This window comes from Phocoena phocoena, chromosome 1 (genome assembly GCF_963924675.1).
Source record: "Phocoena phocoena chromosome 1, mPhoPho1.1, whole genome shotgun sequence".
Lineage (NCBI taxonomy): Eukaryota > Metazoa > Chordata > Mammalia > Artiodactyla > Phocoenidae > Phocoena > Phocoena phocoena.
This window is the reverse complement of record NC_089219.1, coordinates 147,721,820-147,748,947: the sequence shown is the minus strand read 5'-3', so window position 1 is coordinate 147,748,947 and position 27,128 is coordinate 147,721,820. Positions and strand designations below refer to the sequence as shown.

General features: G+C 35.8%; 1 protein-coding gene across 1 annotated transcript in view; it reads left to right on the top strand.

The window, feature by feature from the left end:
- Positions 1–4,089: 4,089 nt before the first annotated feature.
- SYT14 (synaptotagmin 14) overlaps positions 4,090–27,128 on the top strand; it is a 145,483-nt gene continuing 122,444 nt past the window's right edge. The window contains 3 exon segments of the mRNA XM_065878769.1: positions 4,090–4,876; positions 4,879–5,016; positions 8,622–8,837. Coding sequence (XP_065734841.1) covers positions 4,090–4,876; positions 4,879–5,016; positions 8,622–8,837 — 1,141 coding nt within the window.

Below are 27,128 nucleotides of genomic sequence, written 5' to 3'. Positions count from 1 at the left end.
GTGGGATAGGGAGGGTGGGAGAGAGATGCAAGAGGAAGGGAATGTGGGGATATATGTGTACATATAGCTGATTCACTTTGTTGTATAGCAGAAACTAATGCAACATTGTAAAGCAATTATACATGGCTAATGTCTGGGCATAACTTCTTGTTTTTGGTAGCAGGATCTGGTCCTCAACACCAGCCTCATATTCAGGTAGCACTGTTACCATTCCTGCCACCTTCTCCCTCACCCTCATTGCCCCTCCCTTACAATATCATTCTCTGCTCCATCCTCTGTGACAATATTACTGAGCCAGCTTTGAATAGGCTGTAATGTCATATCAGTTCTACACCTGGATGCCTGGCTTTCACAAATAATGAAAAGCTAGGAGATTAAAGCACTCATCATTGACTGGTGGGTGACTTCATTTTTAACAAATGAGTTAGATGCTAATTGTCATGGCTCTTCTGATTGAAAGAAAAATCTTGAAGAAGATGACATTTTAGTTGCTGCTTGAGCAGTGGGGGAAGAAAGAATAGGGGATATTTGAGGCTTAAGATTCATTCTCAACTAATAGTTGAGTATTATATGGAAGGCACTGGTGATAGAAAAATTTAGTTCCTGCTTAACTCCAAATGACTGGTGTAGAGAGATAATGCAAAAGTTGAAAGAAAAGAGATTGCTGAGGATTGGAGAAGTTGGAGAAGGTTTTGTCTGTTCTCACTCTACCAAATCTCCCTGGATGAGTTTATGTATTCTCTTGAGATCAGATTCTCTTGAGAACCTGGTAGTTCATCATAACGAAGTTTCATGGAGTTTCTGGAATATATCATAATCTGCTGTCTCTATATGCACATGCTATTTATTCTGCCTGGAATAGTGTTAAGTTAGCTAATTCTTAAAATATAATCACAGCAGCCATTACTTTCAGAAAAGCTTACTTGATCCTTCAACACTGGGTTAAGTATTTCTATAGTTCTCATAGTCCTTGTTCTTCCCCAATCATAACCTTTATTGCACCATGTTGTAACTGCCTTCACTAGACTGTTCAAGGAAGACAGGAAATGGGTATGTGATAATGCCTGGTATATGGCTGCTGCTCCAAAAATATTTGTTGGTTGAATGAATGAGTGGGATTTGGTAGAGAGGACACTTGGTCACTCCAGGCAAGGGGAAGAGGGCAAACAAAAACAAGGCATGGGGTAATGCATATAACTGATTCTGAGGCAGTGAGTGGAATCATTTGATTGGAGTGTAATATTGAAAAGAGAGGCTGCAGCTTTCAATGTCAGGAAGTCCAGAGTTTGTTTAATTAAAAAAGGCCATTGAAGCTTTTAGAGATAAGAAGAATAATATACATTCTCATAAATTCGATTAAGTGATAGACCTGTGCTTGGGAAATAAGTTTTTCTAATTCTTGTTTTAAAATTTTTGTAATACTTTTCAATGGACTTAAACATATGATAACTGCCTCTTTTAAACATATGATAACTGCCTCTTTTATAGACTCATCTTTTAAGATTGTACCCACATAATTTATAGGGAAAGTTTTAGAAGATTTTAATACTCTTGAATAAATTGAACAACTCATTAAATTGTGCAATTTGTTTTTCTTATAAACTGAACTGTTGTGAACTATGAAAATTTTTAAATATAATTCAAATAAGGCAGTAATCTAACACATGTATAGGGGTTTCCTTCTTGTTTGTAACTTGAAGAAGAATAAATGCTTACAGCTGTGACTTTTTTTCCCCTCTAGTATCTCCAGAGGCAGTTGGATTTTTGTCAGCTGTTGGGGTGTTTATTATCTTGATGCTGCTCCTTTTTCTCTATATTAATAAGAAGTTCTGTTTTGAAAATGTTGGCGGGTTTCCAGATCTTGGTTCAGGATACAGTACAAAGAAGAATTCACAAGATAAAATTTGTAAGTATCATATCGCTGCTTTCCCTTGTTTGGTCTTTCTGTCTGTACTATTTATTACTTTCTTTAAAAATATATATATATAATAAAAAGCTTGATTTTGACATGTAGTAAACTAACCTTGAGCCACTATTCTGAGAGTAAAAGATGTATTAAGTAAATTATGTTCAGTTATCTTTTTATTGCCCATGAATTGCTATCATAGTGCATAAAGATGAATTGTATACCATCATTGAATGACACTTTTATTTTTCAAATATAAGGTATGCTTTTGAGCCTGTTATATGAACACATATGCTTTAAGAAGAAGGATATATCTTATTACATTTTATGCTTTAATCCATTGTCCAAATAGTTCCCTAGAGAGCTTTTTTCCCGTGTCCCTAGAAGGCTTTTGAAAGTATTCACCCTTTATCTTTACATGCTGTTGAATTCTCAGTGATGAATAATTTTATTGTTTGGAGAATGTGGTTTTCCCTGGTAACTTAGCGTATAAAGTCTGATTATGAAAATTAGTGTTCCTCTCCCTCCCTTGGCACCACAGGCATATTATATGACTTAGTGTTACTAGATAGCAGGAAAGATGAGGGCTGTGAAACTGTTCTTTCTCTTATGAAAACACTTTATATTTTAAAATAATTACAAGAGTTCTTTATTTGCTATTTCCAAAGACTGGCTTATGTAAATGATAACAGGAGTAAGTTGAAAATTGTAAAAGTAAGACATTAATTGAGAAGAATTGTAAGGAACACTAGAAGAGAAACCTTGCTTTTCTTGTCCATGAATATATGTTGAAGAGGTGCTTTTCCCTTATTTCTGATAACTTAAAAAGTGATAGCCTCATTGTTTATGAAAATCTTATTATCGAATTACGTCATGCAGCTTTTGCATTAGGAAACTATAGTACTTTATGTGGTTTTGGTTTGATCAAGTTTAATGTTTCTCCTACGTCACTTCAGTCCTGTTTTTTCATCATTTGTGTAGAATGAACTGGTTAAAGATACCTCTTTTAGCAGCCTCCAGTAATTTTGTGTTTTAGCATTTTTGGTAAAAAATGCTTTTACCCTTTACACTCTTAAAAATTATTGAGGACCCCAAAGAGCTTTTGTTTATGTGAGTTATAGCTATTGGTATGTACCAAATTAGAAGTTAAAGGCTAAGAAAATTTTAAAATATTTTTTATCGATTTATTTTAAAATACCCAACAATAAGCCTATTACATGTTAATATAAATGTATTAATTTTAAAAACTATATATTTTCTAAAACCAAAAAAAAAAAAGTTTGGTGAGAAGAGTGACATTGTTTTACATTGCAAATCTCTTTAATGACTGGCACAGAAGAAGGAAGCAACTGGATTCTCTGCTTCTGCATTCAGTCTGTCATATGGCCTCTGGAAAATCCAAGTGCTCATTTGTGAGTGAATGAAAATGAAAAGTTACATATTCTCTTACTCTTATTGTAAAAATAGTTTTGACCTTGAGGATCCATTGGAAAGGTCTCGGGGACCTTATTAATTTTTCTGAGGCTGTTTCTTATTCACTTATTAAATAAGAGTAATAATATTTACCTCCTAGAGTTATTGTAAGATCAAGTAAGATAAAATTTGTGAATCACAATGCCTTACATGTAATAGCAACTCTGCAAATGTTCACCCTCTGCTCTTCCCTATTCTAACCTCTATGCAAAATTGTTTAGATATGTAAACAAATATATATTTAGGGGAATATATAGGGGAAACCCTTAATATATTTTTTATTTTGAAATGATATTGGTACTTTATTAATAAGATAGGGTAGTTCCCATACATAGACTATTAATAAATAAACTAAAAAGTACATAATAAAAATCCTTTTTATACTTCTTCTTGCAGGTATAGAATAAAAACTCAATAGTATTTGAGGGGAAAATATTGTCTTGCTGCTGTTATGATAGCTGTGGAGTGGGAAAAAGTCATTACGTTTAAACCAAGTGGTTTGAATTTTTTTTTGAAGCGTCTTTACTTCAACATATTTCTTCCATTGCATAAGCATTTACAGAAAATTTAAAAGATACAATGTGAAATATTGATATTGGGCTAATGAATAGCACCATTTAAGTAAATGTTAAATTCAGACTTGAAAGTGGTTGATTTTTTGAGAAGAGAAAATTCCATTTTTGCACCTTTTAGGAACAAGGAATTAGAAAATGGCATTTTTCAAAAATTTTCAGCAGAATCTGCCTTCAGTGTCCTCTCTGGTGGACACAATCAGTAATGCTGTGGAAGATTTGACCACTGCTGTGGGGGAAGTCAGCTATGCTTTCACTGACTCGGTTGCTGAACAGGTAGCAAGTATGATAAGTGGCTTCCGCCCAGAAGAGGAAAGCCCTGCAGCAACAGAAGCTGTAGATACTTCTAAACGAGAAAATACCACGTTACCAGAAGTCTCTAAAAACACTAATTGTCAGAAAACACAATTCGATTTAGAGCACCAAGCAAATCGAATAAATAGCTATAATACTTCAGTTTCACAAAAGCAAGATCAAGGAATGAATGAAGAAGGAGTATTTAAACATATTAATAATAGGCAACAGACACTATCAAAATATCAAGAAACCGATACTGCTGGTGATTCTTCTTTGAAAGGCCAGATGAGTGATGGTAGGATATCAGTTAGCAAGCAGTATGCAAGGGCTGGATCTACTTGCCAAGAACTTGAAAGTACTGACAGATGTAGAAAATATGGATTAGGAATTTCCAATAATGGTAAGCATGACCTAAAGGAGGTAAGATTTCAAGAAATGCAAGAAAATTATTTAAAGAAGGCTGAAAAACATATTAAAAGTAAAGGATCCAAAGGGAATAAGTGTTCAGGAAGTGAATGTTCTCCAAAAGGTATTTTGGGAAGCAATAGACATATGATACAGAAATCCATTAAGAAAAAAGACATACATCCAGCAGCATCAACTAATTCTAAAGGTAAGTGTTATGGAAAATCAAAGAACAAACAAATCCAACAAAATACTACAAAGTGAAAGGAGACATAAAAACAAAGAAAAACGAAGCCATTTCTGCCAAAAAAGGAACAGCAAAGAGTAAAGATGAAAAATATTCTGAGATAATACCAGAAAAAGGTGAGGTCTCCTAATGTGAGTTTGAGTGATAAAATTTTCTCTTGATTTTTTACGTTAGGAAAACATCCAAATTTCTAAATTTTTCTATACATGTCTGTATATCTAATTTAAGACTTTCTTGAATCCTCTTACTGGGAGACATTTTTAAAGTCATACAGTTTTTTCTCACAGTCATTTCAAAAGCATTCATGTTATTTGTATACCTCTAATTTAGTTACTGCCCCTGGTCCCTGCATTATTTGGCCAATTTTAAGGGCCTTAATTTTACTTAATGCCCATTTATTTTTCAATCAGAAATTCTGTGGTTTTCTTAAGTAGTGTGCATACTTTAATTGGAATTTATTTGGTGTGCTACAGTTAGATTTAAAAATTTTATATTTTTGTAACCAACCCTTAATCCCTTTATACCGTGTTGCTCTTCACATCTTTCCTAGTAAGAATGTACCAAACGTTTTATGTTTTTCCTTGAGAGCAATAGATTTTTATCTTATTGAATAACATGCTTCAGGATATGTATCTATTCATTTAGCCATACATTAAGAGTTTTATATGACATATGTTTCCAATGTGTATACATGAACAATCTATTATTATTCATGAGTTCTCTATGTAGAATTAAGATTCCAACTAAGCAGTTACAGTTTTCATCCACAATATTTGTGACAATTTTTAAAACAATTAGCTGACAGTTACTTGGTTTTGGTTGCAGAATTGCTTCATATCGCTAGTTAGTACACCTGGTTATCCTTTAGTCATTTTCATTAATTGCTGATCTGATCACAAGGCCAGAAGTACACTGGCTTTTATTTATAAAAGATACATACAGAATTTTAATGTATATTTACATTCTCATAAAATAACCAAAATACTGAGTAGCAGTAGAAATGAAGAAGACTGTTTCAGTTCTGCTACATGACTTTGTGCATAATAGGGTCTGCTATTTATCAATTATATGAATGTTTTTTAAATGATATAATAGAGGCTGATCCAGGATGGATGAGCTAAGTAAAAAGGAATGCCAATTTTTGGAAATACCTCCATTTTGAAGTCTATTCTTGTAGCAGTTTTTTGAATGTCAGATTCAGTGTTTTTTTTGGTAGCCTTGGTTTAGTTTTGGTAGCCTTATTACTTGAAGTAGCAAAAATTAAAAGAGAAATAAAATTAAGAAGAATAGTTTACATATTATTTTATTCATAAAATAACAGTAGAATGGATGCTAGTAATAAATACTGCAGTAGCAATACAGAATTTTAAATTTTGTTTTGATTTGTTTTCATTAAGAAACATGTGCTACCTAAAAGAAATCAAATATTTCTGAAGTATTCTAGATTATAGTCAGTACTAAACTGAAACATGTTATGTTCTAAAATCGTTTTGAAAATCATTTGACCCGGATGGATTGTCCCTTCATTAGCTGAACTATAATGTTGCTAGTACCTGTGTCCTAGGTTCTGACAGAGCTCACAAGGTATAATAAGAGGAAGAAGAGTTTCCTTCTCTGTTCCTGAATGCAGGGCTACTTTAGGTAATATTTTGTAGTAGGTGAATTTCTAGTTACCCTCCTCAGAACTCTCCTGCTGCCTTAAGACCACCACCATGGTATCCCACAAGTGCTAAACCCTGGGAGTCAGAATGCCTAGGTTCTAGACTAGATCTGCCATCTCAGCAGATGCCATCTCTGTCCAATAGAACTTTCTGCAATGATGGAAAAGTTCTACATATCTATATTGCTTCATACAGTAACCACTGTCTGCATGTAGCTATTGAGCACTTGAAACGTGGTTAGTAGCACTGGAGAACTAGATTTTAAATTTTATTGTTTCTACTTAGTTTAAATAGCTGCATGTGGTTGGTGACTACTAAATTGGACAGTGCAGAATATAACATCAGTCATAGTTTCACCCTTTGATGGTTTTATTTTGCTGAATTAAAAAGCAGGACTTAGACTAGTGACGTCCAAGCTCCCTTACTTCTAACTGTAAGCATTCAATTTCTATCCCATATTTTAAAATTACTCATTCTGTGTCTCCCCACCTGAATTTCAAACATTGATTTGTCTACTGCAGATGACCTTAGCTGAGTATAATGAGAGAAATCTCTAGACTGAACTAATAAATTCTGACTGCTGTGGTCTCTTTATCCTTCTAGAGTTGTTTATAATTCTGAGAAGGTTGCATCATGGTCTGAATGAATCTCAACATGATGCAGTTTCAAAATTTTTACCTTAAAAAAATGGTAATAGTGCTTTTTTTTTTTTTTTTTTTTTTTTTGCGGTACACGGGCCTCTTACCGCTGTGGCCTCTCCCACTGTGGAGCACAGGCTCCGGACGAGCAGGCTCAGCGGCCATGGCTCACGGGCCCAGCCGCTCCGCGGCACGTGGGATCCTCCCGGACTGGGGCACGAACCTGCATCCCCTGCATCGGCAGGCGGACCCCCAACCACTGCGCCACCAGGGAAGCCCCACTGGTGCTTTTTAAAATAATATAAAATTAATTAATTTACCTTCTGAAAAATTTATTTGAAATTTGGGTATATTTAAGTAGAATTTTCATAGTAAGTCTGCCTTTCACAGATAGTGTGTTAAGCTTGGTGTATATGCTTCCAGACGTTTTTGTATGTACGTGTAAACTTATACTGCATGTATGTGTGTATATGTTGCATGTAGGCATACGTATGTTAATCTCTTTTCTTCTCTTTTCTCTTAACATGAGAAAAGCTTCTCTTTTCTCTTAACATGATGTGGTAGTTATTCTTTCCCTGTTAGTACTTGTAAGTTCACCTCCTCATTTTTAATGACTGTATAGGATATCATTGCATAGATGTATCATAATTTACTTAACCAAGGCTCAGCGATGCACATTTAGCTCATATTTTATTTTTGTTTTCCTTTGCTGTTAAACACAGTGCAGTAAATTTTCTCAAATACATATCATTGCTCACTTGTTAGTTATTTCTCAGGCTGAATTCTTAGAAATGGAATCGGTAAATTCCTAGAAGTGGGTCAAAGACTATGCAGATTAGAAACTTTGATATGTATAGCCAGATTGCTCTCTAGAAAAGTTGTACCACTTATAATTCCATCAATAGTGTATGTCTGTCCATTTCTTTGTTCTGCTTCTAACACTGAGCGTCATCAGTTACGAAAATTTTGACTAAGATGATAACCAGAAACGTCTCTTGTAGCATGAATTATTTGAATCAGGTCCATATGTATTGGCAATACTTATAACTTCCTTTGTGTGCTACTGATGCTTTAAAAATAATTGTGTAAGATGGAGAGCCTTATTACTCTGTTTTCCTGTACCGTGGTTGGAAAATCCCTATGACTAATATTATTTATATAATTCAAATATACAAGTCAGTTTTTTCTATGAAAACATAAAAAATCTAAAGCTTGGGCTTCTTAAATGAAAAACTATTTTTCTAAAGCTGAAAATTCAGATTGTGTGTATGTGTATATATATGTTTATATATATATATGTGTGTGTGTGTGTATGAATATATGTGTTACATATATAAGCATGTAACATGTATGCAACTATAGCAAATTCGCTACATTTTATTGCGTTATATTTTGATCTGCTCTCCTTGTCGTTCCAAATAGATAACTCCTACATTGACAAAGATGAGCGTGGTTCATCCTCTGAAAGTGAAGATGAAGCACTGGGTAAATATCATGAGGCCTTATCCAGAACACACAATTCCAGACTACCATTGGCAGATGCTAGACAAAGGAGCTATACTTGGGAAACGAGACAGAAATACAGCCCTCTCTCTGCAGAGTATGATGGATACAGTAGCGAAGCATCAATAGATGAAGGTAAGATAGGTTACGTTTTTGTTTTTGTTTTTTTTACACTATAGTATTTGATTATTTGTTTCTAAAACTCTAGGTGTCTGTGGTTGTACAATAAATAAGAGATAGCATATATGGTAGGGTCACATTTCTGGGAATATAATTTATTCAAATTCAAATCTTTGGGCTCAAGCCAAAAACCAAAACTAAAACCAAAACACCCAAAAGCAAAACACCAAATAATTTAGATACAGTGGTAATTCTAGCTCTCTTTTCATAATGAACATATGCCTAGCAATCGTGAGATGGGAAGTGTGAATCTGCTGTTGTCTCACATGGAATCAGTTCCTAAATACCTGTTACAGGAACTGATATGGTCTAAGAATCTCACAGTGTTGAATATGATTCTAGTGTGTAAATGAATGCTTTTTCATTCAGTATGGGCCCTAACACGAGCCAGATACTTCATGTGGCATGAAGCAGAAGGATTGGTGATCTCTTCCATGTAGGAGGAAAAACTGTCTGAGATAGATTTATTGAGAGCCAGTACTGTATAGTACGAGACTTTAAGGGAAATTTAAGGAATTTTCAAGGATTTTTTTGTCCCCTGTTGATTTTTGCCTCATGTGCCGACATTGACATTAGAAGTCAACCTATGTAGAAGATACAGGTCCACTCTCAAGTGTTTTTATGTCTTTCTAAGAGAGAAATAAAAAAGGTTTTACCATTACCGAAAGCATTTTTATTTCCACATCTAAGTAAGTTGTTTGTGTGCTTGATACAATGTGTGACTACTCCTAGTAATTATTATATTTATGCCCAGATATGAAGAAAAGAGCAATATATTTTAAATAGCATTTTTATTATTATATCAAATACAAACTAACCTTAATATTGTAGCTGTGGTTTGTGTTTTGGGGCCTATTACTATTGATGACTTACTCTGGCACATACAGCTGTCAAAGGAGTTAAATTTTTGTATTTGGCTTTGTGCTAACTAAAGATTGATATACCTCCCTTTTATTTCTTCTAGTACATAGTACAGTAAGAAATTAATCAAATATGGAAGGCTCATTATGAGATGCTAGGAAAGAAATAAAAAATATTAGACATGGACTCTACCCTCAAAATTACCTTTCTTAGTACTAGAGAAAATAAGACATGTGCTTACAAAGATAACTAAATAATGTAAACCCTGGCTCATGAATAGTAGAGCAGAAAGAGAATGGGTCTTGAAGCCTGATCCTTGTTCACATTCTGGCCCTGTGACTTACCATATTAGCGGGCGAAACCTTGGGCAGTGTACTTAATGGGCAGTGTACTTGATAGTTTCTAGGTTTGTTTCATTGTCTCTAAGTGTGACTAATACCTTGCTGATAGGGTTGTCATGGACATCAAATGGTATGTGTGGTGTTTTTAGCGTAGTGTCTGGCGCGTGATAGGTAAGTGATCAGTAAATGGTAGTCATAGTTATGGGTGGTGAAGCATTGATGGTGATGATAGTGAGTAGCTGCTAGCAAGCCCTGAGTGTGTGGTCTGTGACCCTAGACACTTCCCTTTCTGCAGCTTCAGTTTAGGGTTTTATTTTTCCCTGCTCACTCCTTCTTCTGCCTCTCTGCTTCTTCCTTGTAGTCCTATTATTCTCGCGTGGCTCAACAATCTGTGGGAAAAGGGGTGAAGAGAGAAGCATAATCTCAGTGGCTCTTCTGTTCCTGCCCTCACCTCTGGAATCACCCTCTCATTTCATTTCACCTATATATTTAGGACCCACTTGTACTTTTCTACCATTTCTACCCTAAATCATTTGATAAAGCACCCAGGGTAGATTGATTTTAGGCATTCTGAAATTATTTATTTCATAAACATTTGTTGGAAGTTTTTTTATGTGCCATACTAGATCCTGTGGATGTAAAGATGAATAAAAACAAGCTTGTTTTAAAGAGCCCACAGACTGGAGGAGGATGCCCAGTGAGTACATGTGTAATGTAGTGTGTTAAGAGGTCTGCTAGTTACATGAACAACGTAATGTAGAAATACAGAGGAGGAGGACTGAGACTTTGTTTGGGAGGTGGCGAAAGGGGGTCTGATGTATGATGCAGTCTTCACAGGATAGGTGAACTAGACTTGAGGGAGAACTGTTCAACCACCATGTAATAGTAATTGCAGGAAAGCAGAAGACAGTGTGTTTCAGTGTCTTTAACCTAGGATCTGTGCTGAATGCCATGCTCACGAGTTTGGATGTTGTCTTATAGGGAATGTAGAACCCTGGAAGGTTTTTAAGTTGGATAGTGTGGCACTTTTAGGTCAGTGTGTTTAAGAAAGATTATTTAACTACTGTAATAGAAGATGAATTGGAGGTAGGAACTACTGGAGGCAAAAGGACTGGTTAGATAAACAGTGATGAGATCCTCATTAGCAATGTTAATTGAGGGACAAAGTATTTGTAGATTGAGGGGTAGTTTCAGAATATCCTGGTGAGTGACTGAACATATGCAATGAGTAAGGAATTAAGATTGTTTAATTAGTTTAGAAAGCATAAGAGAAGTAAGTTTGTGGGAGGGAGATAATTTAGTTTCAGTCGTGCTGAATTTGAGGTGTCTGTGGAATATCCAGGTAGAGATGGATATCCTTGTTGTTGTTAAAATACTGTCATTGGGATTTAGGATGGGGAGATGATCAAGTGGTAATGTAAGATAACAGTAGACTAGGAGGATAGTTTTTTGTATCACAGATTATTGCTAATTGAAAAATCAGAGATTGCTGTGAGTGCAAAATACACTCAACAGCAATCAGTGGAGTTGGGGAAGAATAGGAAAACTTGATTAGAGAGGGAGATTTCAGAGCTCCAGATTTTAGAGAAAAGCAATTTCAAGTGATAGTAAGTTCTGAACATGCCCACAGGCAAAGATGCAGAAGTACGTATAAAATGCTAAAAAGTTTTAAGGAAGAGAGTGAATTACCATCCATTGGGGAAGATGTGAGAGAACATCCATGAAAATGGCAATTGGGTTCAGCTTTGAAGAATGGGTATAAAGTTGAAAAGAATAAGCAGAGGTATTTTAGATAGAGGGAAGTTCATAAACGCCAGAGTACGCAGTGGTAAAATGCAGGGACTATTTCAGGACAAGAGAAAAGTCCTCTTGGCTCTAACATAGGTGTATGTATGTATATGTGTGTGTGTGTGTATGTGTGTATATAAATATATATATGTATATGTATCATATATATACTGTATATCAGTATACACACACACACACACACATATATATGTAAAATAAAAAGGAAAGAGGTGAGGTCTAAAGCCTGGAGTGCCTCACTGAGTAGAAGTTTGGATTTAATTTGTTAACCAGTGAAAACTCACTAAAAGTTTTTCACCGAGAAAGCATGACCAGGGATGTGCTTTAGAAAGAGTAATGTAGCAACAGGAAGGCTATAGGAAAAGACACCAATTAAGGAGGTCTTTGGAGTCGTCTATGTGGGAAATGGTAAAAATCTGAATTGAAGTAGTGGCAAGAGGAGTATAGGAGGATAGGAGAGACATTACAGAGGTGCAATTTACTGGATTTAGGAACTAAATGTATTTGGAACATTAGAAAGAAGGAAGGAAGTGTCAAAGATGACGCTAGTTTCCAGCAAGTATGACTAGGAAGATGATGAGGTCATTAACATAAATAAGAAATCCAGAGAGGGATGGTTTCTTCTTGGATAATGGGTTGGGGTGGAAGATAAAAGTGGTTTTGTGTATATGGTAAGGCAGAATATTTAGGCAACTGGAAATGGCTGTGGATCTTGAAATCATGAATGGAGTTTGGGAGAAGGTTTTTTCAGATTGTATATACTTAGAGATAGGAACCAAGGGAAGGGATTAAATTGTTGAGGGAGAATGTATGGAGAGAAAAGATAAGAGAGTCATTTCCTTTCATTAACAGAGAATTAAGGATGTCACTTAAACAGAGAAGAGAAAGTAACAACCATAAAGTGGGGAATCAGGAGGATGTTGCGTTTCTTCAGACACGGAAGGAGAGTTTTGAATGCTACACCACAGAGAAACTGGGGAGGATGAGAATTCAGACAAGCCCCTTTGTCCAGTAGAAGATGATCAGTTACTTTCAGTGTACAGTTTAGTAATGTAGAATCATACATGAGATTGAAGGTGGTTAGGAGAGAATAAGTGGAAGAGAGTGTACATTTGCTGCCTGCACTTTCATACCGCTTGTTCTGTATCAACTTTCAGAGTCAAGAAAGAGAGGTAGTTGAAGGGGTTCACCTTCTCCCTCCAACCCAACAATAGTAACCCTCCTCTGGTATATATTTGGGAAGGATGGGAATTTGCTTCTAATACACATTTGAGTCTCTGTCAGGTGGTTGTGCCTCTGCATAGTTGACTCAGGAGAAGTACTGCTCACTTCATGTCCGGTCACCTAAGAGGGCTACTGAGTATAGTTCTCTTATAGGATTTGGTTCATTCTCCTGAGGTACAAGGAAAGGGATCAGTAGAGTAGATTATGCTTCTCCTTACTGCTCTGACCCTTTATTCTGCATACTATTCTGCAGGTTTATGAAGGTAACACTTGACTAATGTGGGTTGAGGTGACTAAAGGGAATTATAAGGTAGAAGGAAAAATATTTTTAAATGTACATTTTTTTACATGACATATTGTTACCTCATTAGGGCTGGTAAAGAACCATTACCCCATTTCTCAAACTCTGAATAATTCTAGTAGAGAAGCTTTGGAACAGCCAATATTGGAAATATCTACAAGAGTAGAGAGGGTCAGGGAGGGCCTGGATAGGGATTAGGAGGACCAGTGCAAGAGAACTTTCTGATCAAGTAGGGAGAACTACCATTCATTGAGTCAGTGTGCCTGACTCTGATAGTTTCTGTACACATTGTTATACTTAGGCTTCACTGCAACACATTGTGGTAGATAAGATTATTTCCATTTTACAGAAGTGAGAGGAGATTTTAGATCAAATAAGTAATTTTTAACCTAAGGTCACACAGTAAGTTTATAAAGGCTGTACTTGTCAAGTCCACTGCAAAAATGAATGATGCTTTAGCTTCTGTTTGGTCATCACTGCTGCTTTAGTGTCCTCCCTAAGTCTCTTTCATTCATAATTAACCCCTTCAGTTGGGTCCTTTAGAGCAGTTTATATATTATAAATCTGAAATACAGACACTGTAGAAAAAGTAAGAAAATATTATGGCCTCTATTTGTTGATCATATTTTCTCCTCTAGGTGGCCATGTTAATCTTCCATTTTTTGGAATACAAAAGGGGATAATATCTATAAGAAATTTTTCTAGGAAAAATAAACATTAAAATAAGTTATCAAATTTCTTTGTTCACAATTTTATTTTACTTTGTTGTTCTTAAAATTAAGCAGATTTTCTGATAATCCTCTTATTCTAAAAAGGCCTAAGAGTTAGATAGTAGGTTGTGATATCTTGTTTAGGTTGGTAAGATAGAACAACCTTTGAAATTCCATTCATGCTGTTTAGTACTTTCCATTTTTATATTAGATAGGAGAAGCCTATTAGATTTTATATAAACAAACTTAGTGTAAAATTATTAGAATGTCTCTGTTATTTATAGCTTTTCATTCTCAGTTCACCATAGAGATTACCAAGCTATATTTACATATGGCGGCGTAGCTATATTATTAAAAATCATATGATGTTATTTTTTTTGGTGAGTTAATTTTAAATGCTATTAAAAATAATTTCCAGCATCACTTGTGTCTTAAGGGTACAGGTAACCCATATATATACACACGCATACACTTGCCACTCTCTTTTTATGGCTGCTTCACAAGCTCCATGCTATTGATTTTGATGTTTTCTTAAAATTAGGGTCATTAAAACACCTTTCTTTATTCCTTTTATTTAAATGTTACTTTTAAAATAATTTAATACTTAAGAGTAATAAATTCTTTGTTTATATTTTCTTTAAGTGTATTTTAACTGCTTTATATTGTTCTATTGATTTTCACAATTTCTGTGTGAAGAGGGTAAGTATAAAAAAATTGTGTCTGTGTTTTCCAGATGTCTTAGACACAAAAATTTTTAGTCTTAAAATAGTAAGTTGTTTATATTACATGATTTATTTAGATTTTTGATAAGCCTTTTCTTTGACTTCGGGTTTTTGTTCGTGAACATTTCTCCTCTGAAGAATTCTTTATTGTGTGTGTGTGTGTGTGTGTGTGTGTGTGTGTGTGTCTGCACTCTTAAGTGTGACCAGTTTGGGGAGAAATTGATCTTGAAGACTTTTCCTGCGTCTTTGTGTTTTGGAGATCTTTTTATGTGATGAGATCAGTTGTTACTAGTAGTGTAGGATTCTTTTATAGTTCTACTTCTGCAGGCCACCTGTGACCTGTAAAATGAGGTGTCTTTGTGTAGTTTAGGTAAAGGCATAGCCTGCTGGGTGGATGAATTAGAAAGCAGTACCCCCTTTGAGCAAACAGTTCATCATGAGAATATAGTTCAGTTAGCACATACCACCTATGTCAGAAGAAAAAGGCATTCCTTCTTCCAGGTGTAAGCTTTGGTGGACCCAACGCACACTGTACTTAAGCACCCGCCTCAGCCAGGTACTTATTGCAGTGCACAGCCTACACAGCCGTACACAGCGGTCCTAAAAACCTATTTTTATACACTTCCAGTCTTAAAATAAGCTGGTGGGATTGCTGTGTTTTCCATGGTAAATCTGTATATATCTTTCACAATTTTTTTTTGTCTCAGATACTTATCTAGTAGTGGAATGATAGAAATTAAATCATAGACATTAAATATATCCTTAATTGGCTGATTACAAAACTGACACCTAGAGACGTGCAACTTTTCTAAGATCATACAGTTCATTAGCAGCAAAACCGAGGCTCTAAGTATTTGTAACCAGAGAACAGGTCAGTGCTTTTAAAAAGAACTATTCAGTAACCAAGCGAGTAAATAAGAGAGATACACTGTAAATCGAACGTGGCCTGTGTCCATTGCTAGGGGTTGAGGCATGTCTGGGAAGTGGAGGGATAATGCTGATGGCAATCTGACAGTTAATAGGACCTGACACTTTACAGGTTTCTGTTAGCAAAGCCTATAGGAACTCAGTCTCAGATACATTTAGGGAGCATTACATAGAGTCACAAATGGACTGACAATAATCTTATTACCTGAGGGCAATAATGGGTGGTTTAAACTGACTAGAACATCTGTATTTGCCGTAAGTTTAAGCTTACCAACAAGGTACATCTCCTAGGAAACTGTCCCTAATGAGGGAGGCAAGTGTGTTTGTACTTTGTGAGGTAATCTCTTTAAGGAAATGGAAAACTCAAAGCTATTTCTGAAGACTAGGCCCAAGATGGCTGTCAACTTTGGAGCCCAGGGAAGAAACCCTCACTGTTTTAGAGTATAGTAGAAATCTGGAGGATAGCATGGTGGGAAGGCCCTATGGTAAAGGAGCCCTCCAGCCAGAGGGATGTTTATTAATGTGGCTACAGTAATATATATGTTTATTGTGTTTCAGTCTCTGCTGAAGTCTTTGTATAGAACTTAATTTTATCTTCACAGAGATATTTTGATTTTATTACTTACTTATCTGTTTAATTAATTTTGAAAAAGCAGCAGCTTAGAGAGGTACATTAACATGCCCAAGGTTGCTATCTCATTGTTCTAAGAGAATTTCCTGAAGACTTTGGACACCTAGGAAAATCAAGAACCATACAACTGGGAAATATCTGGGGTTTTGGTCTCAAACTCAGATATGAAGCATATTATGCCTGCTGTATTTAGCAGAAAACTTGAGCAGCCCTTAAGGAAATACTGGTGATTTATTACTTTACCTGCTAGGCTTATTCCAAAAAGCCAGAGCTGGTTTTCTGAGATACTATAAAACTTCATGATGGACTATTGTTGGAAATCACTTAGGTAAGGGGAAAGATTTGGGGAGTTGGTTCCTATGGGAAGTATTCCAATTACCTTGGGTACAGAAATCTAGAACTAGTCTCCTGTCACCTGCAGATGTGATTGTATTAAGCATACCACAGCAAAGAGCATAAGGGTCTATGCAGGTGGCACACTACCTGTGCCTGCAGTGTTACACCTTAGTTTTATTATTATTTTTTAATGTTTGGCAGAAATCTTGACTGTAGACCTTTGCTTTAGAATATGTGATAGGAGATTTAGGAAGCTCCATCTAATATTGTCTTTGTAACAGTCTCAACAGTAATAAAGGTAACACTATCACTATGCTACTTAGGTATAGTTCTAGGAACTGTGAGAAGGCAACTGTTGTTAATATGGGCATCTCTGATAAGAATAATAAACTAATCAACCAATAAAATGCTACATCTTCCCTTGTGATGGACTGGTAGGAACTTAAACAGTAAATACTAAGAAGTTAATGTCTTTCACTCATGTTCATACCACCCAGAATCAAGCACCATTAGTACTTTAGCATATTTTTTCCAGAAATTTTTTATGGCTATATTTTAAAAAACGTTATGTAGTAATACATTGGATACATTTTCCTTTTAAAAATTTAACCTGTTAGGGTGGAGAGGGACGAGTACTATTGGCTGCCACCTCATCACACTTCCAAGCTGGAAACATGCACTGTGGGGAGGGAGGCTGCTAGTACATGCAGTAGCTAGGCACTGAAACTCGTGTGGTTAGCCCTGGGAGAGGACTCCATCTAGGTGCATGGAGACAGCCCTGAGGGCCTGGGATGTGGTCTGGACCGAACCCAATGTCAGTACGTGCATAGCGGGACATGGCCATCAGAAAATACCTCGAGACAAACAATAATGACAGCACATATTAGGATGCAGCAATTGCAGTTCTAAGAGGGAAGTTCCTCAAGAAACAAGAAAAATCCCAAACAACCTAACCTACCACCTAAAAGAATTAGAAAAATAAGAACAACGAAACCAAATGTCAGCAGAAGGAAGGAAATAAAGATCAGAGAGGAAATAAATAAAATAGAGATAAAAAAACAATAGAAGAGATCAATAAAACCAAGAGCTGTTTTTTTGAAAAGATAAAATTGACAAACCTCTAGTCAGGCTCACTAAGAAGAAAAGAGTTAGGACTCAAAAAAAAAAAAAAAGGAATGAAAGAGGAAAAATAACAAATGATACTGCAGAAATACAAAAAATATATAAGAAAATACTATGAACAGTTATATGCCAGCTAATTGGACAACTTAGAAGAAATGGACAAATTTCTGCCAAAGCTGAGTCAAGAAGAAACAGATAATTTTAACAGATCAATCACTAGAAGTGACATAGAATCTGTAATAAAAAAAACTTCCTGCAAACAAAAATCCAGGATCAGATGGCTTCAATGGGGAAATCTACCAAACATAAAAAGGAGAACTTACACCTATCCTTCTCAGACTATTCCAAAAGATTGAAGAGGAGGGAAAACTCCCAAATTCATTCTGTGAAGCCACCATCACCCTGATATTAAAACCAGACAAAGACACTACAAAAAAAAGAAAATTATAGGCCAGTATCTTTGATGAATATAGACGAAAAGTCCTCAACAAAATATTAACAAACCAAATCCAACAGTACATAAAAAGGATCATACACTATGATCAGGGTGGATTCATTCCAGATTTGCAAGGATGATTCAACATATGCAAAGAAATCAGTGTGATATACACCACATTAACAAAAGAAAAGACAAAAACCATATGATCATCTCCATAGATGCAGACAAAGCAATTGATAAAATTCAACATCCATGCATGACAAAAACTTTCACCAAAGTGGGTATAGAGGGAACATATCTCAACATATTAAAGCCATTTACAGCAAACCCAACAGCCAACATAATACTCAGTGGTGAAAAGCTGCAAGCCTTCCTGCTGAATTCTGGAACAAGTCAAGGATGCCCACTCTCACCACTTCTATTCAACATAGTATTGGAAATCCTAGCCACAGCGATCAGACAAAAAAAAGAAGTAAAAGGTATCCAAATTGGAAGGGAGGAGGTAAAACTGTCACTATGTGCAGATGATATGATACTCTATATAGAGAATCCTAAAGACTTCATACAAAAACTATTAGAACTAATAAATGGATTCAGCAAGGTAGCAGGATACAAGATTAACATACAGAAATCTGTTGCGTTTCTTTAACAATGAAATATCAAAAAGAAAGTAAAAAACCAGTCCAGTTTAAAATCATGTCAGAAAAAATACCTAGGAGTAAACTTAACCAAGGAGGTGAGAGACCTATATGCTGAAAACTATAAAACATTGATAAAGGAAACTGAAGAGGATTCAAAGGAATGGAAAGATATCCCATGCTTTTGGATTGGAAGAATTAATATTGTTAAAATGGCCATGTTACCCAAAGCAATCTACAGATTTAATGCGGTCCCTATCAAATTACCCATAACATTTTTCACAGAACTGGAACAAATAATCCTAAAATTTATATGGAATCACAAAAGACCCAGAATTGCCAAAGCAATCCTGAGGAAAAAGAACAAAGCTGGAGGCATAGCCTTCTCAGACTTCAGACAAGACTACAAAGCTACAGTAATCAAAACAGTGTGATATTGGCCCCCAAACAGACATATATTATAGATCAGTGGAACAGAATATAGAGCCCCGAAATAAACCCACACACCTGTGGTCAGTTAATCTACAACAAAGGAGACAAGAATATGCAATGGAGAAAAGACAGTCTCTTCAGCAAGTGGTGTCGGGAAAGCTGGACAGCTACATGTAAATCAATAAAATTAGACCACTCCCTCACACCATATACAAAAATAAACTCAAAATTGTTTAAAGACCTATATATAAGACATGACACCATAAAACTCCTAGAAGAGAACAGAGGGGAAACATTCTCTGACATAAATTGTAGCAATATTTTCTTAGATCCATCTTGCAAGCAACAGAAATAAAAGCAAAAATAAATAAATGGGACCTAATCAAACTTAAAAGCTTTTGCATAGCAAAGGAAATGATCAACAATACAAAAAGACAAACCTATGGAATGGGAGAAAATATTTTCAAGTAATACAACCAACAAGGGCTTAATTTCCAAAATATATAAACGGCTCATACAACTCAATATCAGAAAAACAATCTAATCAAAAAATGGGCAGAAGACCTAAATAGACTTCTCTCCAAAGAAGACATACAGAATGGCCCACAGGCACATGAAAAGATGCTCAGCATTGTTAATTATTAGAGAAATGCAAATCAAAAGCACGATGACGTATCACTTCACACCTGTCAGAATGGCTAGCATCAAAAAGTCTACAAATGGGGAATTCCCTGGTGGTCCAGTGGTTAGGACTCCACACTTTCACTGCCGAGGGCCTGGGTTCAATCCTTGGTTGGGGAATTAAGATTCCGCAAGCCTGTGGAGCACAGCCAAAAAAAAAAAAGAGGGGTTTGTAAAGCCCCTGTACTCCAATAAAAAAAGGGGGGGAACTCTCCTATACTGTTGGTGGGAATGTAAATTGGTACAGCCGCTATGGAAAACAGTATGGAGGTTTCTTTTTTTTTTTAATTGTTTTTTTAAAAATTAGTTATCTGTTTTATACATACTAGTGTATATATGTCAGTCCCAATGGAGGTTTCTTAAAAAACTAAAAATAGAGCTACCATATGATCCAGCAATCCTGTTTCTGGGCATATGTCTGGAAAAGACAAAATCTCTAATTTGAAAATATACGGGCACCTCAATGTTCATAGCAGCACTGTTTACAATAGCCACGACATGGAAACAACCCAAGAACCTATCAGTATAGCTAGTGGGAAGCAGCCGCATAGCACAGGGAGATCAGCTCAGTGCTTTGTGACCACCTAGAGGGGTGGGATAGGGAGGGTGGGAGGGAGGGAGACGCAAGAGGGAAGAGATATGGGAACATATATATATGTATAACTGATTCACTTTGTTATAAAGCAGAAACTAACACACCATTGTAAAGCAATTATACTCCAATAAAGACGTCAAAAAAAAAAACAACTTACCAATAGACGATTGGCTTACGAAGATGTGGTATCTATCTGTCTGTCTGTCTGTCTATCAAATGGAGTATTACTTAGCCATAATAAAGAATGAAATATTGCCATTTGTAGCAACATGGATGAATCTAGAGAATATCATACTGAGTGAAGTAAGTCAAAGACAAATATGATATCATTTATATTTCAGAATCTAAAAAGTAATACAAATGAATCTATATACAAAACAGAAAGAGACCCACAGACATAGAAAGCTAACTTATGGTTACCAAAGGGGAAAGGGAGCATGGTGGGGAGGGATAAATTAGCGGTTTGGGATTAACATACAAACCACTATTCATAAAATAGATAAGCAATAAGGATTTACTGTATAAAAGAGGGAGCTATGTTCGATATCTTTTAATAACCTATAATGGAAAAGAATCTGAAAAAAATATATGTCTATATGACTGAATCACTTTGCTGTACATGTGGAACTGACAATATTGTAAATCAACTGTAATTTTAAAAAATTTAACCTGAAAGCTAAATGTTCCCTTATCTGGATCCCTTCACCCTTTCTCAGAGGCAACCATTATAACTGGTATATATGCTTCTGGTCCTTGTTTTCATACTTTACATATACATATAAACTGTTCGAAGAAAGTATACTTTTGTGTGTTTTTAAACTTACATTAATGTACCTTTTTCCTTGTGGGAAGAGGAGTAAAGTAGATAGTAAAAGGAAGTCACGAAATATCAGTTAATGGAACAGCTGGATAAGATCAGAATTTTAACTCATTAGACTCTGAACTCCTTTAGACCAGGGACTGAGTCTTCTGTTTTCGTTTTGTTTTTTTTAAAGAATCAATTTTATTTATTTATTCATTTTTGGTTGCGTTGGGTCTTCCTTGCTGCACACGGGCAACGTGTAGTTTCTGTAGTTGTGGCAAGCGGGGCAACTCTTCACTGCGGTGCGCAGGGTTCTCCTTACGGTGGCCTCTCCTGTTGCGGAGCACGGGCTCCAGGCACACGGGCTTCAGTAGTTGTGGCACACAGGCTCAGTAGTTGTGGCTCACGGGCTTAGTTCCTCGTCATGTGGGATCTTCCTGGACCAGGGATCCAACCCGTGTCCCCTGCATTGGCAGGCGGATTCTTAACTACTGCACCACTAGGGAAGTCCCGAATCTTCTGGTTTTAAATACACCTTTCCTCCTATCCCTTCGTGCCTAATGTAATCTGATTAAAGCCATTAAGTAATTTTCTTAGGGTGGGTTTATATCTCAAAGAGTTAATCTAAATTAATTTACAGTTAGTGGACCCGTGGAAGATTCATTATAGTTAGAAGTTTCTAAATTATCACTTGTCTATCTAAAACAAAAGATGTTAAACAGGAAAAAGGGGGAAAGGAAAACCTAATCAGAGCATTAAAACATGAAATCATAATTGTCTATTTATGATGTTAACTCCTCATATATCTTTCTCTCATTTTTTCAGAAGTGATTCTGACTCTGTACTGCTCAGTTAAAAATCCATCACTGAGAAAGAATGTAAATAATTATAAATGAATACTGGAACTGAAGAATATATCGGTGTTGTGTTGGTTCCTTATTAAAAACTTTATCGTGAAGACAATAATTAGAAATTGATTGATTTCCCTATACTGTTTTCCCAGTTTGCTCTTCCAAGTTTCTCATTCTGCACGTTGAGTGTGGTACAGACTTAACTAGGCATTTGCACTAAATTTATCTACATGTCCTCTAAACTTGTTCACAACACTTCTGAAATTTTAGCACTTTTTTTTTAAAGAGTTTGTCTTGAAACTAAACCTCAGTGTGGGGAGAGATCATTCAAATATCCTTTCTTTCCAGTTTCTGCTATAACAAAAGATAGAATACGAAGTTAAGGGAAGAATAAGGAAGACAGTTATGACCACGAAAGCATGAACCAAATTGTTTATATGATAATGTCAGAAGGCTATGTCTTACCTGTCCCATGTTTGGGCAGATATTAATCATGGTTTGAATTTCAGAAGGAAAGGGAAAAGAGACCTGAGTGAATGCAAACTTTTATTGGGCAATGGGGATAGACTGTGAAAGTTGAATCAGACATATAACTATACAAATCATACATCATGGCATACTCCTGCTCCATTCATGTTGAATAATTACGGAGCTGTTTCAAAGAGGAAAGTATCAACTTAATTATCAGTTTTTGGTGAAATGAAATTGAGGTTCTATTTTAATTTTAAAATTCTGAAAAATCTCTCATCTAAGCAGTCTTGATGTGGGGCTGTCCTTTGGAGACTTGCTGCCTTTGAGAAAATAAATTACATTGAAGTCTCTGATGCGTGAATTCAAAATTACATTGAGAAGCTGAGAGGTGTTTTGATGCTTTGGCATATCTCTTTCCTTTTGCTTGATATCTACTCAAAGGATAACGATTTTCTTAGAACATATGGTTATATTTAAGTCTCTGAGGTGTTCAGAAATACCGTCAACCGAAACTAAGGTAATTTAAATGGATTTTGAGAATTCGTATGGTAGTTATTTAAGGCCTAGACAGTTACGAAGAAAGTTCTTTTCTTTTTACAATTTAAACCATCTTTTAGTCATTGTGCCTTGTCTTAGTAGTTAAGAGAAAAACATACTATGGGATTTTGGTTATTGGTAACTTTGGAAATGCTTCTTTAAGTATAAATTTAATTAAGCATCAATTATCTGTGAGGAAAATATTTATAAACAATCTTTTAAAATTTCATAATGAACAGCTTTTTCAAGATGATAGATTAAAATATTTTTGAAGTCTAAAAATCTGTATTTTTACTACATTGACAAAAGATTAATTGCAGTTCCATAAATTACATTAATTATAATATGTTGAATGATTACACTATAGTAAACACTATTCTAAACACTTTACATAAATTAACTCTCTTAATTTTCACAATAATCCTAAGAGACAAATGCCGTCAGTGTCCATATTTTGCAGATGAGGACACGAAGCACAGTGAGGCCGAGGAACTTGTATGAGGTTGTACAGCAACTGTGTGAGGGAGCCAGGATTCAAATACAGTCATCTGTCCTCAGATCTGATGCCCTGAACCTCTCCACTGAAATACCTGTGTCTTTTTACGTAACTTTTACACCTAAATAAGTTCTTAATATTGCTGTTTTTATTGTGTAAGTAATACATGTTCATTATTGAAAAAATCAGAAGTTACAGGTGAACGAATAGAACAGTTACTCATATTCCCACCATCACAAAGCTGTTGCTTTCATTTTCATGTATCCTTTTGTAGATATCTCTCTTTGCATGTGTATTTTTAAATCAAAATGGCTTCTACTTTACACAGTGTGTAGTAATCTGCTTTTGTTCCACTCAAAAATGTAGTTTTCCTTGCCAGTATGTATACTTCTATGACATCAGATATACAAATTGTATAATATATTACTACATGGATGTACCATATTTATTTAGTAATTTAGTTACTGACATTTAGTCTGTTTCTTATTTTTCCTTATCAATAAGGTTGTTCTTAATAATTCCTAAAATTTGACTTCTTTTCTACCGTGTTCTTTGACATTCTCTGTTCCTTCAAGATACTGACTTGAATTGCACTGCTCAGAGGAGCCTTTTTCATTCTGTGCTTATGTTTTTTGTGGGTTTTTTTTTTTTGCGGTACACGGGCCTCTCACTGTTGTGGCCTCTCCCGTTGCGGAGCACAGGCTCCAGACGCGCAGGCTCAGCGGCCATGGCTCACGGGCCCAGCTGCTTCGCGGCATGTGGGATCTTCCTGGACCGGGGCACGAACCCGTGTCTCCTGCATCGGCAGGCGGACTCTCAGCCCCTGCGCCACCAGGGAAGCCCTGTGCTTATGTTTTTAATAAGGCATCTGGATGTGATTTGTGCATGTTCATGTCTTGTATAGTGCCAAAAACAATTCAAGGTGCAGTACATTTGTGAGGGCATTGTAGTGACTCAGAAATGGTGATATTAAAAATATTTAACAACTGGTATGATAATATAAACTAATATATTAATCAAGAGGAAATAAAAATTGAATATAGTCATTTTATTCTCTACCTAAATTAAAGTTTTTCTATTATAAAACTAATTACCAAAGGGTATAAGTTATAGGAAAAACTATCAAGTTATTCTAGTAATTTCATACTCATTTAATTGTTTTTAGATATTGTTGCTATGATCTTCTGTTTGCTGCTATTACCAGCTAAATGATATGCTTTTCTGAGCCATTATTTGACATTGGGAACTATCTCAAACTCTTCCAGTTATTTTCCCATTAAATTTTAGTCATTAGTTGATTTGTCTTAATAACTAGAAACCTTCTCTTAATAGTAATGTTATTTATGATACAGAATCCTATATCAGCTTCTGCTGAACTGAAAAATTATATGAAAATGTTTTCTAGTCTGCATAATACTGACAGATATTTTTTATATATTCACTATCTCTAGAAACACTAAATGCACAAAAATAATTTATTGGAATGCTATATTTAATAAAGTTGAATTTAATCCATTGAGGTAGATGAGAGAGAAAGAAAAAGAAAGAAAAAGAAAGAGGTGAACTTGGGCACTCTGTTTTTGAGCTGCCCAGGTTTGAATCCTGACTCTGCCATCTTCCTCTCTGTGCTAATATTTTCTTATCTGGTAAACAGATGTGATGATGATAAAGATAATACCAAAACAAGCTAATATTTGTTTATAACAGTGCCAGTCACTGGACAACTGATAGGTAAAGGTTAACTCTCATTTTTAGTAATGAAATTAATATTATTATGCCAGTGTTGGCTAGGCATTCAATGAGTCTGTGAAACTCAGAAGAATATTAGGAAAGGGTTCCCTGTCCTGGGCATCTCCCCAGCTTCGTATTGCCAGCCTACCGTGATCTCTGTCCCATTACAGGAATGTTTGCAGTGCAATACCAAGATGCTGCCTGCAGTGACTTCCATTACCACCTACTCCTCTGCCATCCTTAGATCTTTCAGAGCCAGTCCTATAGCGGCTGTAGTTACCATAAGGAGCTGCATGAGGGGATGTAGACAGGCAGCAGGTAGCTATAACTTGGGTAGACCAGATGGACATTGAGCATTCATTTTTCTGGATGGCCAGTGCCAATAGTGTCTCCTCCTGTAGTGTCTGTGGGAACATGTCAGGATAGGGCCTGGATCACTGCTGGGTGGGTGCTAAGGCATCCTTTACCCAGGGCTCCTGAGGTAGCCAGATACGAGGCCTTAGGTTAATCCTCTAGAGTCCCTGTGGTGTCCAGGAGATGGAACTTGTGGTGGCTACTTGCTAGACAACAACCAGCCTAAAGGAAGTTTCCAGATGAGGAAACTGAAGCTATACTGGTACTGTATGGTGAATGTCAGCCCTGAGCTGATCGCTGATCATGGTTTGATTACTAGTGAAATAGGTAAAGCCCAATAATTTACCAAAAAGTATTTCCTAGGGGTAGTATATGTGTGTAGGCAATATATGAATGCTTAATATTTACACTGCTATTGAGAGATCTCCAGCATATACTAAGTGGGGAAAAAAAGCAAGGTCCAGAAAAATGTGTGTACTATACTACTATTAATGTGAGAAAGGGAGAATATGTTTGTATTTGCTTATATTTAAAAATAATGGGAGGGGAAACAAGAACTTTAACATATAGTTACCTGCGAGGAAGGGAGGGATGGAAGGAGGGAATGGGGTAGAGGGGACAGGGATGGAAACTAGACTTCTCTGGAAAGCCTTGTTTTACATAATTATAAAACAATTAAATTTAAAAACACACCCTAAAAACCAAAAGTACAGTAAAACAAAGGAACTTAGTTGTGTATTCAGTTAGCTTAACCATACAGAGAGGGATGTTTAATTTTTTTATTTTAAGTGAAAGTTGGTTGGTAGGAAGATGTTACTGTAATCCAAAGGGCATATCCTAGTTATCGCCTGCAGTAGTAGCAGTGGGGATAGAAGTAGGGAGATTTGAGACATATTTTGTTATGAAGATCGACAAACTTTCAATTCAATATGGGGGGGTGACAGAAGGTGAGAAATCTAGGATAGATTCCTGGGTTTTCGGTTGATCAGTGAGGATGGTATGAGAAAAACTGGGATAAAAACAAGGATTTTGTGGACATGTTAAGACAATTTGAGATATCCACTGAAAATATCAATTTGATAGTTCACTCTATGCATCTGAATGCTGCAAGGAAAGATCTGGACTAGAAATATGAATTTGGGAATCATAACTGTATAGATGGTATTTAAAACAAGGGACTCTATTTTAATGATGCCTATTTATTATATACTACACTATAATCAAATCTGCCTCGCAGA